The sequence below is a fragment of the Acanthaster planci genome, linkage group LG17, assembly GCF_054643075.1.
Source record: "Acanthaster planci isolate LZ-2023a linkage group LG17, COTS_SCS, whole genome shotgun sequence".
NCBI classification, from domain to species: domain Eukaryota; kingdom Metazoa; phylum Echinodermata; class Asteroidea; order Valvatida; family Acanthasteridae; genus Acanthaster; species Acanthaster planci.
This window is the reverse complement of record NC_141793.1, coordinates 13,355,895-13,369,653: the sequence shown is the minus strand read 5'-3', so window position 1 is coordinate 13,369,653 and position 13,759 is coordinate 13,355,895. Positions and strand designations below refer to the sequence as shown.

General features: G+C 42.2%; 1 protein-coding gene across 6 annotated transcripts in view; it reads right to left on the bottom strand.

Moving 5' to 3' along the window:
* Positions 1 to 1,566: 1,566 nt before the first annotated feature.
* LOC110973526 (dynein heavy chain domain-containing protein 1-like) overlaps positions 1,567 to 13,759 on the bottom strand; it is a 56,170-nt gene continuing 43,977 nt past the window's right edge. For 5 of the 6 annotated variants that reach the window (XM_087147930.1, XM_087147933.1, XM_087147934.1 and 2 more), the window contains 23 exons: positions 13,580 to 13,675; positions 13,178 to 13,323; positions 12,710 to 12,983; positions 12,416 to 12,538; positions 11,933 to 12,208; positions 11,554 to 11,646; positions 10,856 to 11,012; positions 10,216 to 10,446; positions 9,857 to 10,016; positions 9,144 to 9,550; positions 8,706 to 8,890; positions 8,014 to 8,571; positions 7,518 to 7,619; positions 7,111 to 7,209; positions 6,781 to 6,952; positions 6,253 to 6,467; positions 5,846 to 6,053; positions 5,449 to 5,585; positions 4,949 to 5,046; positions 4,311 to 4,506; positions 3,770 to 3,975; positions 3,064 to 3,604; positions 1,567 to 2,773 (listed from right to left, as the gene is read on the bottom strand). In XM_087147930.1, the coding sequence (XP_087004056.1) occupies positions 2,393 to 2,773; positions 3,064 to 3,604; positions 3,770 to 3,975; positions 4,311 to 4,506; positions 4,949 to 5,046; positions 5,449 to 5,585; positions 5,846 to 6,053; positions 6,253 to 6,467; positions 6,781 to 6,952; positions 7,111 to 7,209; positions 7,518 to 7,619; positions 8,014 to 8,571; positions 8,706 to 8,890; positions 9,144 to 9,550; positions 9,857 to 10,016; positions 10,216 to 10,446; positions 10,856 to 11,012; positions 11,554 to 11,646; positions 11,933 to 12,208; positions 12,416 to 12,538; positions 12,710 to 12,983; positions 13,178 to 13,323; positions 13,580 to 13,675 (5,061 nt within the window). In that variant the 3' untranslated portion in view covers positions 1,567 to 2,392. The remainder of the gene's footprint in view (positions 2,774 to 3,063; positions 3,605 to 3,769; positions 3,976 to 4,310; positions 4,507 to 4,948; positions 5,047 to 5,448; positions 5,586 to 5,845; positions 6,054 to 6,252; positions 6,468 to 6,780; positions 6,953 to 7,110; positions 7,210 to 7,517; positions 7,620 to 8,013; positions 8,572 to 8,705; positions 8,891 to 9,143; positions 9,551 to 9,856; positions 10,017 to 10,215; positions 10,447 to 10,855; positions 11,013 to 11,553; positions 11,647 to 11,932; positions 12,209 to 12,415; positions 12,539 to 12,709; positions 12,984 to 13,177; positions 13,324 to 13,579; positions 13,676 to 13,759) is intronic. The other variant, XM_087147931.1, reaches the window with a different exon arrangement.

Sequence of the window (13,759 nt, the reverse complement as noted above, 5' to 3'; positions counted from 1 at the left end):
CATGCGGTCGAACCAGATAATAATTTTGTTTCAGCAACTAATTTAAGAAAGTAAACTGGCTGTAACTATGGGTGAATAACTAGGAATAATGTTCATTAATTATTGGTGTGATAGCGTAGTAGCTTGCTTTCCTGCAAACGTGACGCCTGATTTATGCATCAAACCCTCATGTCATTAAAACGTATAATTTTGTTGGCCCAGAAATGTATTACACTCGTTTCGGGTCCGGTTAATTATGAAGCGCTATCAAGAATATTAATCAATATTGTCCAGGATCTAGGAGCCCTCTCAAACCCCTTTGAAATGTGGTTCGTTTCCCTTCTTGCAATGACAAAGGGAAAGAATCGCCGATGAATGTCATCTATTGTTCTTAAAAAATTACGAGAGCACACAAACACCGGAGGGAGGGGGAGTTACGTCAGAGGGCCCTCTCCTTTTTTTTTTCAAACACATATCAAAGATAAAAATGAATCATCATTTTTCCAGTTGTACGCTCTAAGTAAGAGTGTGAAGGGGTTTGTAGAAGTTCTTTTCACCAAACTCACGAAAATTGATTGGGCGTCCATTTTGGAGCAATCATGAAAGGTCCCCCTTTTTCTGCGACCCTGGATGGTTCCAGGTACGGCATCGCTTGTTCAATTTGCATGCGCGCGTGTCACGTGAACAGCTAGCCGATCGGTACGGTGCGCGATACCTATACCACAACAGGCTGGCTGCGGTTGGGAAACATCCGAAACACCAAGCGATTTGTAGAACCGCAGCGATATTGCAAGTCAAATTATTCCAGTCTGATGCAATTTCTCGAACCACATGTATTAAACTTTCGAAGAAAAATGTCGCCAACAGCAACCACCCTGCAATGCTGTAGTCTTGACCTAAATGGATCAAATCATTCAACATTATCTGGCTGAAACAATTCCGACTACAATTCTACACAGAAAACACGTCATTTCTGTTAGGTCAGAAAGCCTCAATGATCTTCAAAGCTATCATGCAATAACGGAGGCACTTCCGGAATAAACACCTGCGTGGTATAGTCTCTGGCAAACATATCTTTGTCCTAAACCTGTCAATCAAAATAAACCTTTCCTTCGAACAGTGGACTCCTTAAACTTCAATTGCTCCAACTTCAGACACGCCGAAGTTAATCACCTCGACTTTCCACGAATGCACCTGGCCTTTTGACAAAACTAGTTGAAAAGAGGTCACCGTTAGTGTCTGATGTTCTCGAGTTCCATTTTTCATGGACTCTCAGTCAACATCGATCACACTGCAAGTCAGTGCGTCATCGCCTTCTCGTGACCTTCCAAACAACAGGTGAACGCCCGGTGAAGTTTCATTGTGGCTAGTACCAAGTTGGCTGATTTTGGGAGCAGGATTAACGCGCTACTTGGGAACATGACATACGAAATTATGCATGTTATTACGATTTGAATTTTGGGATAATTTGCTCGACTGTCGAATGGTATTTTTTAAAAATTCTGCTTGATGTTTGGGTTATCAAGAATACAAAAACCATTCTTATTTTTGTCCAAATCGTCCATAAAAGACCAACACAAAAGTCTGTTTAGTGCAAAAATCGTTTATTCAACTTCAACCAAGTTTATTAACACGTCTGAGTGTGCAATGGAATGACAGGAAAGAATTCAAGGCATTTGGGACTTTCGTTTTGGACGGACCATTAAACCGAGAAAATATTTACAATAAAGATATTATTAATAGAAAACGCCCAAACTCATGGGACATTTTTTTTAAACAACGCAACACTTCAAGTAACTTCTCGTTAATGATGATGCACACACAGGTAACAGTACCATTTATACACAAAATGACTGCTGCAACTTCCCGTAGGGGGCGCTATTTTAACAGGGACTATTTTATTACATAATGTAAGTAAACAATGAACAGTCACCTAATTTTTCCTCAACTTGCATAACATTTTTTGACTGGACGGACTTTTATCACTGGCAATGATAAATGCAAAAATGTGTCTTTAACTATACTACACAAGTCAATTGACAAGATATGTTTTTAATCATGAAGGCAAACCAATAAAAAAGGAAACATATGTCATATTTAAGTTCAAATTAAAAACTTGTTAATTATACCCGATAGTATTTTGTATATTTTGCCATGCCTAAACTTCTAAAACAAAACATGTTTCACTGTCTCTATTCTGATTAAAACAAACCTCCAAGCAAATAATCTTTAGACAAAATATCTGAATATCAAGGCACTCATAGTCATAGTATTGCAGTACACTTCCAAACTTTCTAGCATACAATTCTGGATAAACCCTTTTTGCAGGTAACAAATACACATAACACTGGAATAAAATCTGTTGTACCATTGAATAAAAAAATAAACCAGATGACACAGTCTGCTCCCAGCACTAGGAAGGAGTGATGAAAATTCTCTTCTGTTCCCATACGCTCTCCTCCAGTGTTGACGGCAACTCCACAAAGGCCAAGAGGACATGTGTGCTCAGCATGGTGACCTCTGACCCCTGCAGGTAGACTGGACACCTGTAGCTCCCTGGACTTCTGGTTAAATTATCCTCATTAACATCAGATGCCAGAGATTTAACAGTCGGCTTGAACCAGACGATTGGAAGGGGGGAGGGGATATGAGTGAAGGTCACAGACGGGTCAGGAGGGTGAGGGAGAATGGTGAGGTGACGTTTGGTGTCCCAATCAGCATTGTGGAGTAGGAGACCTGTGATGTAAACACCTTTAGCTGGAGGTGTGGTTGGAGGCTCGTCTAGAGTCATCACCTTTTGAGGATGTCAAAGGGAAAAGGCTAACTTGACAAGATAGGTTCTGGTAAAAGACAGCACGACCAAAGGGAGGCTTCTGTACTCAACAAATCAATTTCTTTTATCCAAGGATCCATTTTGTTGGAGAGACAAACATGAACGCTTTAAACAGCATATGTAATTTGAATTGATGAGAGTCAATCATTGTTTAATGTAAGCAGAGCTGATAGAAGAGTCCCAGAAACAACTGATCAGTAAATCAACTCCCCAAAGTGAATATACATCCTGCTGTAATGTACAACACCTACCTGTGTCTCTATGATGAGTCTATGGACTTCAATGAATTCCTTCCTTGCATGTTCTTGTAACACACTTCGTAAGAACATCCTAGGGTTTGCGAACATGGCCAAATCAAAGCAAACAGCCCTGTCTCCTTCCCACAGGTACCTCTCCAGCTGCAATGCCTGGCTTTTCAACCTATCTACCCACTTCAACACCCCGGTGCACTTTGGGTGTCCTGGAGGCAGCCAAGACTTGGGCACAGTATCCTGACTCAAAGCCAATAGTGTGTCTTCTACCACCGGGGGTAGGGCAATAATGCCTTGTGCCGATTGCAGCAGTGAGCCGACTTCTGATTGGATGGCTGTGATCGTCTTTTTCCAAAGATTGATCTCAGAGCTTAGGAAGGTTTCAAGGTAGCTGAGGCTCTCAGTTGCAGGTTGATCAAAGGGTGGAAGGTCCTCCAGGTCACGCTTGATAGACTGAAGAAGGGAAACAGTTGACTGCCAGGAATATGGAACTTTCTGTATGATGCATCTCTCTAAGGTCTGTAAGGCACTAGAAATATACCTGAAACAAAACAAATTTGAATGTTCAGAGTCAAAATAGCAGGAGTGACACAAACTCACCTCTATGCATTCCAACATCAATACTCACTAGTTAAGCATTCCAAAGTGAGAACAAACAGAAACACATGTTGCCATTTTCATCAAATGTCAGCAACTTGTCACTGACCTGCCCTCTCTGATCTCCATCATTCCTGGAGTGTCACTCATCAGACCCAGCTGGGCAGGCTGTACCTCATTCTTCATGGTATCAAACACACGCTGTAGTCTCCTGGCCTGGGTTCCGCTGCTAGTGCGACTGTGACGCCCCTGGCTCTGACTGGCTGGTAGTAAGGAGGCTATGAGAGAGGCTGCTCCCATGGATGCTGGCATTTGCTGAAAGACAGAAGCAACTGCAGTAAGACTTCAAGGACTGTAAACTATCCACTGCTGCAAAGTTTAAACCAGGGCTGTATGGTTCACCAAGCAGAGGAAACAGGGACAGGGTTTACTTTCACTTGCTACAATATTTAACCTTAAACCCCTAGGGTGTATGGAAAATCATAGTGTAATTGAAGGACAGAGGACTGTTAGGGTGAACACAGGCTTGGTCTACTGTTGTTTCACTGTTCAGAGTAGGTCTCAAGGTCTTGGTCTCTTTCAGGACCTGTTTGTTTCACAACAAAACACTATGAATTGAGGCAAAAGAATGGATTTCAAGAGATAGCTACCTCCACATCTTGCCAGTTCAGGACCAGACTGTGAACCATGGCTTGGACAACTCTAAGGTCTTCCTCTTCATCAACACAGCCTCCATAGACCACACTGCTCAGTAACTCCTGAAGGTGACTCAGACCTTCATAGATATTAATTGGTTGTTGCTGTATCCTCAGCATATCCAAGGCTATAAGAAGATCATTGTGAGACCTGCAATATAAATCCATAAGAACATGGCAAGTACTTAGGAGATCTTATGAAGAAACAAACTCAGGTGAAGTTCTTTTCCGAACAACTATCACTCTTGGGACATGTAGCCACATCAGAATTTCTCTTAGCTCCATTGCCATACTTTCCTTGCTGAAAGAGGTTTGGGAAATTTTAAAAGCAAATCTACATTCAATAAAGACAGTTCAAGTCTTCAAAACTCACCCTCAAACCTCCCAGCACTTATTAGCACTTTTCTCTATTGAGATTTGATGTTTCAGAGAAATATGGAAAAAAATCAAGAAGACAAACTGATCTTAAGTTTCAAATCTGGCGTGAGTAAACCACTATGTGCATTACTGCATATACCTGAATAATCATAAAATGTTTACGATTTTCAAGTCCATGTATCTTCAAGTATTTGTGTGTCCACTTCAATACTAACCAATGGTAATCCTTGCTAAATCCAATCTGGTTGAATCGCCGTCTCTGTGACAACGCCACGTGCAGCAAGGAAATGCAGAACACCATCTCATTGGTGATCTGCCAGACAAATCAAACCATTCAATTATTATTGTGACGTGCAAGCAACTTGCTGACATGCATAGGAGTTGTAAGGATTTTTTTAGTGAAAGGAAAGGGGGTATTTAGAAAGAAAGGTTGAATTTGTTCCTTCTTGGTGCTGGCCACGTTTTTCTGCCATTGTCTGTAGTAAATTATTATTTTAGGAAGGTTAGGGACAGCTACTGATGACAGAGGTGAAGACATGCACTCTTCTCCTAGTTCAGCTACGAGAAACCTTACCAATATATTTTTTATAGAAAAAAACACTTAAAGGTGAACTTGTGACAGTAAACAGTGAAGAGGTTACTTTCTTTTACTATCAAGTTTTATACTGCAGAGCTTTGTGTACATTGTATTCCTCAAGGACTAACTGTAGCCTACCTTGGCAGTGGTTGATGTGACCATGAGTTTGCTTGCTTCAAGAGCTCTCATGCCGTCATTGAAAGCATGACGCAAGGATTCCCGTAGGTTAGCTGTGACTTCACAGGTCACTTTGATGCCATGTTGTAAGATCAAACCTGGACACAAGATGACAGATACGTAAGTACGTAAGACAACAGATTTCTGAATGTTTACTTGTTCAGGAAGCTGTCAGGAAACTGTTGTATAACAAAAACCACTGTATCTTCCACAAAAGTTGTCTACTTGTTTACTCTGGGAAAAAAAGGAAAAGGAGGAAACTAATACACAGAATTGGTCATCTGTTATAAATACTGGACACCTGTGGAAGAACTTGTTTCTTGGTGCAAGGAAATCATTCAGAATCCAGAAAGCTGACCTGGCATTGGGTAATGACTGTCTGCCCTCGTGATTAGGAACAGCCTGAACTCGGTGTGTATGCCAGACTTAGGTTCCTCCTCCGGACTGGGAATGGCCTGGGCTTCACTGCCACTCCTAGATGCTAAGCTCTTACTGGACTGCTTAGTCTGTGGCCTAGATGGTGCAGATGGGACAGACGGTGCTTCCTTCCCGGAGGAAACCATTTTCTAAAAAGGAAAGCCGCAGCAAAAGTCTCTTACTCAAAGAATCCAGTTAATACTAATACTTAAGTGTGGCTTGAGACTTATCTAAATTTCTATTCAACCAAGCCGTTCAGCCTATATTAATCTCCAAACTGTTATTAGACACTTGTCATTAAGAACCTCCTCCATACTGTTGACTATGGGTTAGCTCTTAGCCCAGTACCTGAATGAAATTCAGAATTTCTTGTCCTTCATCATCCATCAAGTCAAAGTTATCAATCACTAGCCAGATTCCTGTCTCAGAACACTCCTCCAAGGCAAGTAGAACCTTCTGAATCTGTCCCTGTGTGCCAAGGGACACGGTGTGCAAAGTGCGCTCTGGTTTCTGCTGCCGGCAATAACCAGTTAGCTTAGTGATCGGGTGAGTATCAGTGTGTCCTGAAATCAAAGATCAGTCAGTGATTATGTAGAAGCAAGGGCAAGTTGTATATTTCAGTTTTTGTTACTTCACCAGAACAAAATTGCTATAAAAAAGTTTTATGGTCATAGTACTTGTTTGGAATGTCAACATTTTAAAGACAAGACAGATACAGTGTTTGTTCATAATTTTAAGATCTGATGCTCAGCTGACATTTTTATAAAGACAAAGCTAGGACACATATTGAAACACTCAGTTTACCAAAACTGAAGATTTTTTAACAGGGTGCAACTTTCTACTTCCACCAAGCAATGATATCAACATGTATTCTACCTTCACAGCCACTGTTGATAGCTCCATCCACAGAGTAGCCAGCAGGAAGAACAAACACAACAGGTGTATGTTGATCACAGTGGTTCAAGACATCCTCCACATTACAAAAAGATGGACGAGCAATGTAGGAGCCCAGCTGGTAGATAGTCAGATCTCTGCATACGCTGAACATCTAGAAAATCACAGTGATTGATCACAATTACAAAAGTCATATTCCAATTTGCCTCACTAAAAACTCATCTATGAAATTTACAGAGAGGCAGTTCTAAGGGGCATAGTATGAATGACAATGGTGATATCAAGGTGGGAAGAAGGCTAAAGAATACTAACCTTGTCTGGTCTGACAACCCTCCAGAGCAAAGCTTTCTGCGTGAAGGTGAGATTGGCCAGGCTAGTCCCAGGAATAGGAGCCAACAGGACTGGGTCATGCTACGAACAAAATAAAGACAACTGAATTACAATGCTGTACAGTGACGCAGGAATGTAACCACACCAGAAGCAGTTTTTTCCTAGTTTCTGATAAGCAAGGAACACACTTCTTCCTTCTAACATCGCTCATGTTGACATTTTAATGAATGTACATGTAGACACCTTTACGTCACTGAGTCAAATAAGTTCTTCCTCCTTTTCTTTTCCCACAGTGAAAAACTAAAGTCTGCCAGAGGTTTCTTCAAGTCTGATGGATTGCCTGACTTTAATCACAAAGCCTGGTAGATCTTATGAGCTGATTGCCTCACCTCAAAGTATTCCTTCCATTGATGGCTGTGGTTGAGTACAGACTGAGTGAGACCATGAAAGGCGGGGAATTCCTTCTCTAACTGGCTACAGCTAGACCAAATCTATTTGAAAAGTAATGAGACAGAAGGAGTTATAGTGAAATGATCCCTGAGGATTAAAAAGTTATACAGGAAAAAAACAAGTTTGTTCTTCTAATTGGAAAGGAAAAACTGAGAAGAGATGAAAACATTTAGAAAGAATCGAAAAATTAGGAATGTTTTCGCTCTGGTGAACTATTCCCACTGGAACAATAACATTCCACTGGAATGTTATCATATCAGCAGGAATCGTATGCTTTGTGCATAGACCGTTCTGAGGCAGCGTGCCAATGTAAATGCTATTTTCCCAGTAGAATGGCTACCCATTCTGGAATGGGCAAAAGGTGTTCCAAATGGAACTTTCTGACCATTCTGAATTATGAGACTTTTTTAGGTACTAAAGAAGACTCGTTCTTACCTTTTGGGTTATCCAGTCAGGCAGGTTGATGTCCCTTTCTGGTGCTGTTTGATTGGTTATGTTTGCCCCACCCACAAACATCAACCACTCCTCCTCAGTCATAGCCTTGGCTGCTCGCATTTTCTCTACAGCCACTAGGAATGCAAAGAGTTGGGTGTGTGGTTGAAACATTCCCAATGATACTCTAGCCTGGATGTCTAGCATGATGACATTGGTCAGTTCAACTGCCCTAGCTGCGGCTGAACTGATGTCAGCCCGGTTCTTCTGACGTGAAGTCACAGTGGATTGGAACCAACGCACAAATGTAGCCATAGGCACGTAGTAGAGTGGGTGGAGATTGGACATACGTTTGATGACTGAGTACAACAAGGTACCGTGTTCAGCAACAGGGAGGTAGGGCTCTTGCTTCTGGCGGAGTTGAGCTGCCAGTGTGTGAGTCTGGTGTAGGCTTGCGTCAGTGGTTAACGTACATTGTTGATAATGACTGATTGCATCTGTCATGGTTGGCTCATCCAGTATGCTATGAGGCAGCCCCAGTGTTTTGTTTAAAATGTCCTCCTGAAGGATAAAGTACAAAATCAAAAACGATCTCATTAACAAAATCGATTAGAACATGCAGAGTTATCAACAAAAGCATTCAAGACAAGTGTGATGTACTCTTTCAAACTTTAAAAAATTTACTTGTATCTAACCTCAGCCTGTTGTAGCGTTGCCTCCTGGTTGTAAATGTCGCCCTCTATTGATCGCCACTGCCCATGGAATTCAGGTCGTTCTATCAGCATGATATGCTTAAGGAGTCGGTCTGTCAGTCCCTGAGGACTGATTGATAGGTCGATGACTGAGGTATCCTCAATAGGTAAAGGTGCAAACCCGGAGCCTGCGAGGAAAAGTTCAAGGAATATAAGATGTAAAAAATCCTGACCTGATTATTAACATATGCCATGTCTGTGTCGAGTGTCTAGAATTAGGTCAGGGTCTTTGCCAGTTGTGGAAGCCAATTTTAGATATGACAACAGTTGGGATATCCTCTCCTTTTTGGGTAGGAACGTGTTTTCTTAATTGAGCTATATTACCCCATCCCCTTGATTGATACATTCATATTGATCCTAGATCTATACTGATATGCTTACCAGTTAACTCTAGTGGAACTGATGAGCATAAATACAGGCAAAAGCTTGGCCGGTAACCGTACTCTCGGCCTCCAATCAGTATCCTCCTCTCTCCTTCCTTTCCATATTTGACATTACGTCGGAGCAGCTCAACCAGCCTGCCTCCCAAGGCTTTACGTTCTAGATGACTGACCACTACAGCTACACCAAGCAGCATAGCCTGGATCAGTCGAATCTCCAAGGAAGGATTATCAGCAGAGATGATCCAGAGGTTATCAGCAGGCTTCTGAACATCAGCGTCATCCTCTGGTAAGGATTCTAGGAGAAAGGAATCATCTTGGAAGGTATTGGAGGCACTGAGGTCATAGTCTCCGTCACTCTGAAAGTTGAAAGAATGTCTCATGTTGTACTGGGTGTCTCCGCCAACGCTACGGGAAATGAAAAAGAATGAAGTCACAAACAATTCTTACAAACCATGAATGGTTAAAATGGTCTGCCAGGAAACATCGGTTGCAATCTGGACTAAGTGCTCCGTCCACTTGAAATCGCCTCAATAAAATGATCTGTATGAACAGATTCTCTCAGTGGAGGAGGCAAAGCATTCCAACTTGGAATGCTGAAGAGAATACCCAATGGAATGTTTTTCCTTGTCGGAGACCTGCCCTGATTCTTTGACACACGTAAAATCACAGAGGTTTCACTTAGTATAATTTGTTGGAGAGGTTGGTACTCACCTGGTCAATGTCCTGGGTGTTTCTGGGTAATCTGTAGCAATATCCCAATCATCCATTGACGTCCCTCGGCTGGTGGGTTTGGTGGTTGGTGTTTCTCTACTCAAACTATCATCCAAATCATCAAGTTCATTTACGTTGGCTATGGATAGAGCAGGTGTTTCTGCACACAAATGACAACAAAAGTATAAAGGAGGTCCAAGTTTGTCTGATAAGGCTCTGTGCAGGTAGTATGAACAGCTCTAGCACACAGGTTCATTTGGCAAGCCAAGCCTTGTATGCAACTTACAAGTTTTGAACCTGATTAGAGTCGAATGGAGAACATCCAACCCAACAACAAATCAATTATAATAAAAACTCACCACTTCCTTCTTCAAGAGCCATTCCCTCATGGAAGCTAACCACACCCTTCTCCTGCAGCAGTTTGACCCAGGTCACAACCTGGTCATCGGGGTCAATCAGCAATGGCCACTGGCGCTGTCTACCAATGCAGCAGGCCCGCATGAACAAGGTGTTGTGGATAGAGGCTCTATCATGAGGGAGGTTGGTGTTGGAGCTCCAGGCTTTCTGTTCTTCCGGTGTGCTCAGAATAGCTGTCAAGGAGAGAATGTTGCAACATTAGAGGAGAGAATGTTGTAACATTACGTGTAGTTGGGTGGTTAAAATCCAACACCATGCAATCCCAGACTGCTAGGATTCCTTCTCCATAAACACGACAAACTTAGGTGAGCAATAGATACTGTTCACACTTAAACTCTCCTTAGTTGGGTGGTTCAAATCCAACACCATGCAATCCCAGACTGCTAGGATTCCTTCTCCATAAACACGACAAACTTAGGTGAGCAATCAGATATTGTTCACACTTAAACTCTCCTTAGTTGGGTGGTTCAAATCCAACACCATGCAATCCCAGACTGCTAGGATTCCTTCTCCATAAACACAACAAACTTAGGTGAGCAAATGATCAGATATTATTTACACTTGAAATCTCCTTGACCGTACCTTCTGCAGCAAAGTTGTCTCTGACTGCAATAGGGTACATCTCTGGTTCTGAGTCACTGGTCGTAACTCCACTTAGTCGACTGTTGACTGGCACTATGAGGATGTCACTGGAGAACGACTCACTGCAAGCTTCCAGGTCATTATCAAGACTAGCTCCCTGTAAAGATAAAGGGAAGATTGAAATATGGCGGTAATAGCAGCCATGGTGAGTGGTATTGGTAATGTTCGTGATTCAAGATGAGCGACGAGGTGAAAGAGCTGAGATGGTGGCAATGCTTATAATTGAGATGGTGAGGAAGTGAAAGAGGTGAGATGGTGGCAATGCTTATAATTGAGATGGTGAGGAGGTGAAAGAGGTGAGATGGTGGCAATGCTTATAATTGAGATGGTGAGGAGGTGAAAGAAGTGAGATGGTGGCAATGCTTATAGTTGAGATGGTGAGGAGGTGAAAGAGGTGAGATGGTGGCAATGCTTATAATTGAGATGGTGAGGAGGTGAAAGAGGTGAGATGGTGGCAATGCTTATAATTGAGATGGTGAGGAGGTGAATGAGGTGACAGGCCGGCAAACTGTGGTGATAACAGAGAAAGTGATAATGATACTACAATGAGAGCACTGATATTGATGATTGTGACGATAATCCTCTACACAATGGTGATGATGTTCAAAGGGTGTCAAAGTTATTAAAGGAAAACCTACTGTGTCGAAATTTCTTACGTTCTCAACAGACATGTCCCTCTTGGTCTCTGGGCTATCATCTGGCAGCTTCACTCTGACTTTTGTTGTAGGTAGCTGCAGAATGTACAACGGATACAGAGAAATAATGACTTTCAACCAAGAAGCCAGATTGTAAACTTAGCATCAAAATTGAATTAATTTATGCTTCCATTACAGTCAATCAGGTCTGAGGATTACCGTCACTCAGTTGTGGACTAGCCCTTACAGTTGGGGAGAACGCTTTAAAATTTTTCAGGGATTTTGCAAGTCTTTCAACATTTATGACAATCATATCCTCTGACCATTATTAAGTATCCAAATTTTTAGTGGTTTAGTTTTGAACCCAGAATGTTTGCTATACCTCCTCAGTTCCTGATATCAGAGATCCTGATGACCCTCTAGCCTGATCCAGAAACTTGCCGCTACGACATCTCTCCAACCAATCCTTCATCAACTTCTCTCTACTGGCTTGGTCTAAGGGACCCTGATAACACACACAGGCTGCTGCCAACAGGGCATCACCGGGTGCAGTCTTGATGTTACTGTGGGCATGGTCTAGTTGTCCCTTCCAGGTAGCATGTTGAGTAGCCATGCTGGTCATCAGTGAGTTGGCCCGAGCAATCTTGGTCTCAATGCTCTGAGAAAATATGACAGGATTCATTCATTTCAACTCTTTTCAATAGGTATCAGTCTAAACTACTTGTTGATACAATGTTTTTGTAAATTTAACTTTTCAGGCATGTTAAAGTGATGAACATTTCACAACAAAATGACAATAAAAATAAACTCAACTGGACAAATCAATGACATACTGGAGGTGAGATGGAGAACTCTTGTCACTGACCTTGATGCCTTTGTCCAGGCTCCTCACCAGACGCATCGCTTCTTTATACTGCTTGACCTTCTCCTCCAACTGACCTTTAACATCCTGGGCTTTGACCCTCTTCTCACCAAGATGACCTTGAGCCTGCAAGGATCAGAAAGCAGAATGTGCTTTAATACTGCCTAGTTGAGGAGGGACTTTGTCACAAATAGTGTCTCAGCACTGACTGGAACTCAGTTCAGCAAGCTTGCTTCGTTTTTACGTTCAAGTCACCTAGTGATCCCAACTTGGAGTTTTCAAGAAGCAATTCCTTACCTCATGCAGCTTTGCCTCAGCTTCTTCTACCTGCTGTATTCTTGGCCTCATGTTACGATGGATAGAAGCATAAGCATACACAGCATGAACCCAAAGGCACAGTGATGCAGCAGCCTTACTGGAACATTGAACGATCTCTGGCTTGAAGGCTGGATCTTGGATGAATAAGATATTCAGTTTGTGGTAGATGTCATCTGGGATAGACGTCTTGTCGTAGAACTCAAGATCTTGGAAGAAGTTGTTACGGTTGATCAGAGCTTTGCCACTCAACCAGCTAAGAAAGACACAAGACGAAACCAAATCATCCTGAGATTGTTAACTGTTGCTCACATGAGTCTTGAGCTGAATCAAAGAGAGTACAAGCACATTGGTCAGGGGAAATGGTTTTGTTGGATGCGCCAATCCTCTGCATGTTACTTGTCAAAATTTTTTACTCCATGTATACAGGTTAGACAGATTAACACTCACTCATAGGGCTCTCTGAACATGAGACACAGAGCACTGACGACTTTGACCACTGCTTGGGGTGGCTCACGATAGGTACGTATTTCATCCAGATCAGAGGAGTTCAAACTCTTGAGGGCATGCCAAGCTGCCTCGTAAACAGGATTCACCTGCAAAGAAGTGTGCATTGACATATTCAGTTCATGTCTTGATATGAACAAAGGAGGCTATTTTCATCAAGCAGGGATTTGAACCTAACACCTCTACATTACCATTCCAGTGTTCTACCAATTAAACTCTTCAGGTAGTTTACACTGGCCTTCTTAGAATCCATGTACCGGGAATCAATAATTTAGTATGTGTGGCCAGTTGTGGACCGAACACTTTCTTTTTATCTGTTGAAAGTTCTACTATTTTGAGGCCTACCTTGTCTAGTTCATCTTGAGTCTGTTTTTTCATATCCTGCAGAGGTTCTTGCATTGCGGTAATGTCCTCCTCATCTTGGTTACACATCCCTTTAGCCTGATCAAGGACAGAAAATGAGAAAGCAGATGATCACTAATGACAACAAAACTGCATGAAGAAAATTTACCTCAGACCTCACCA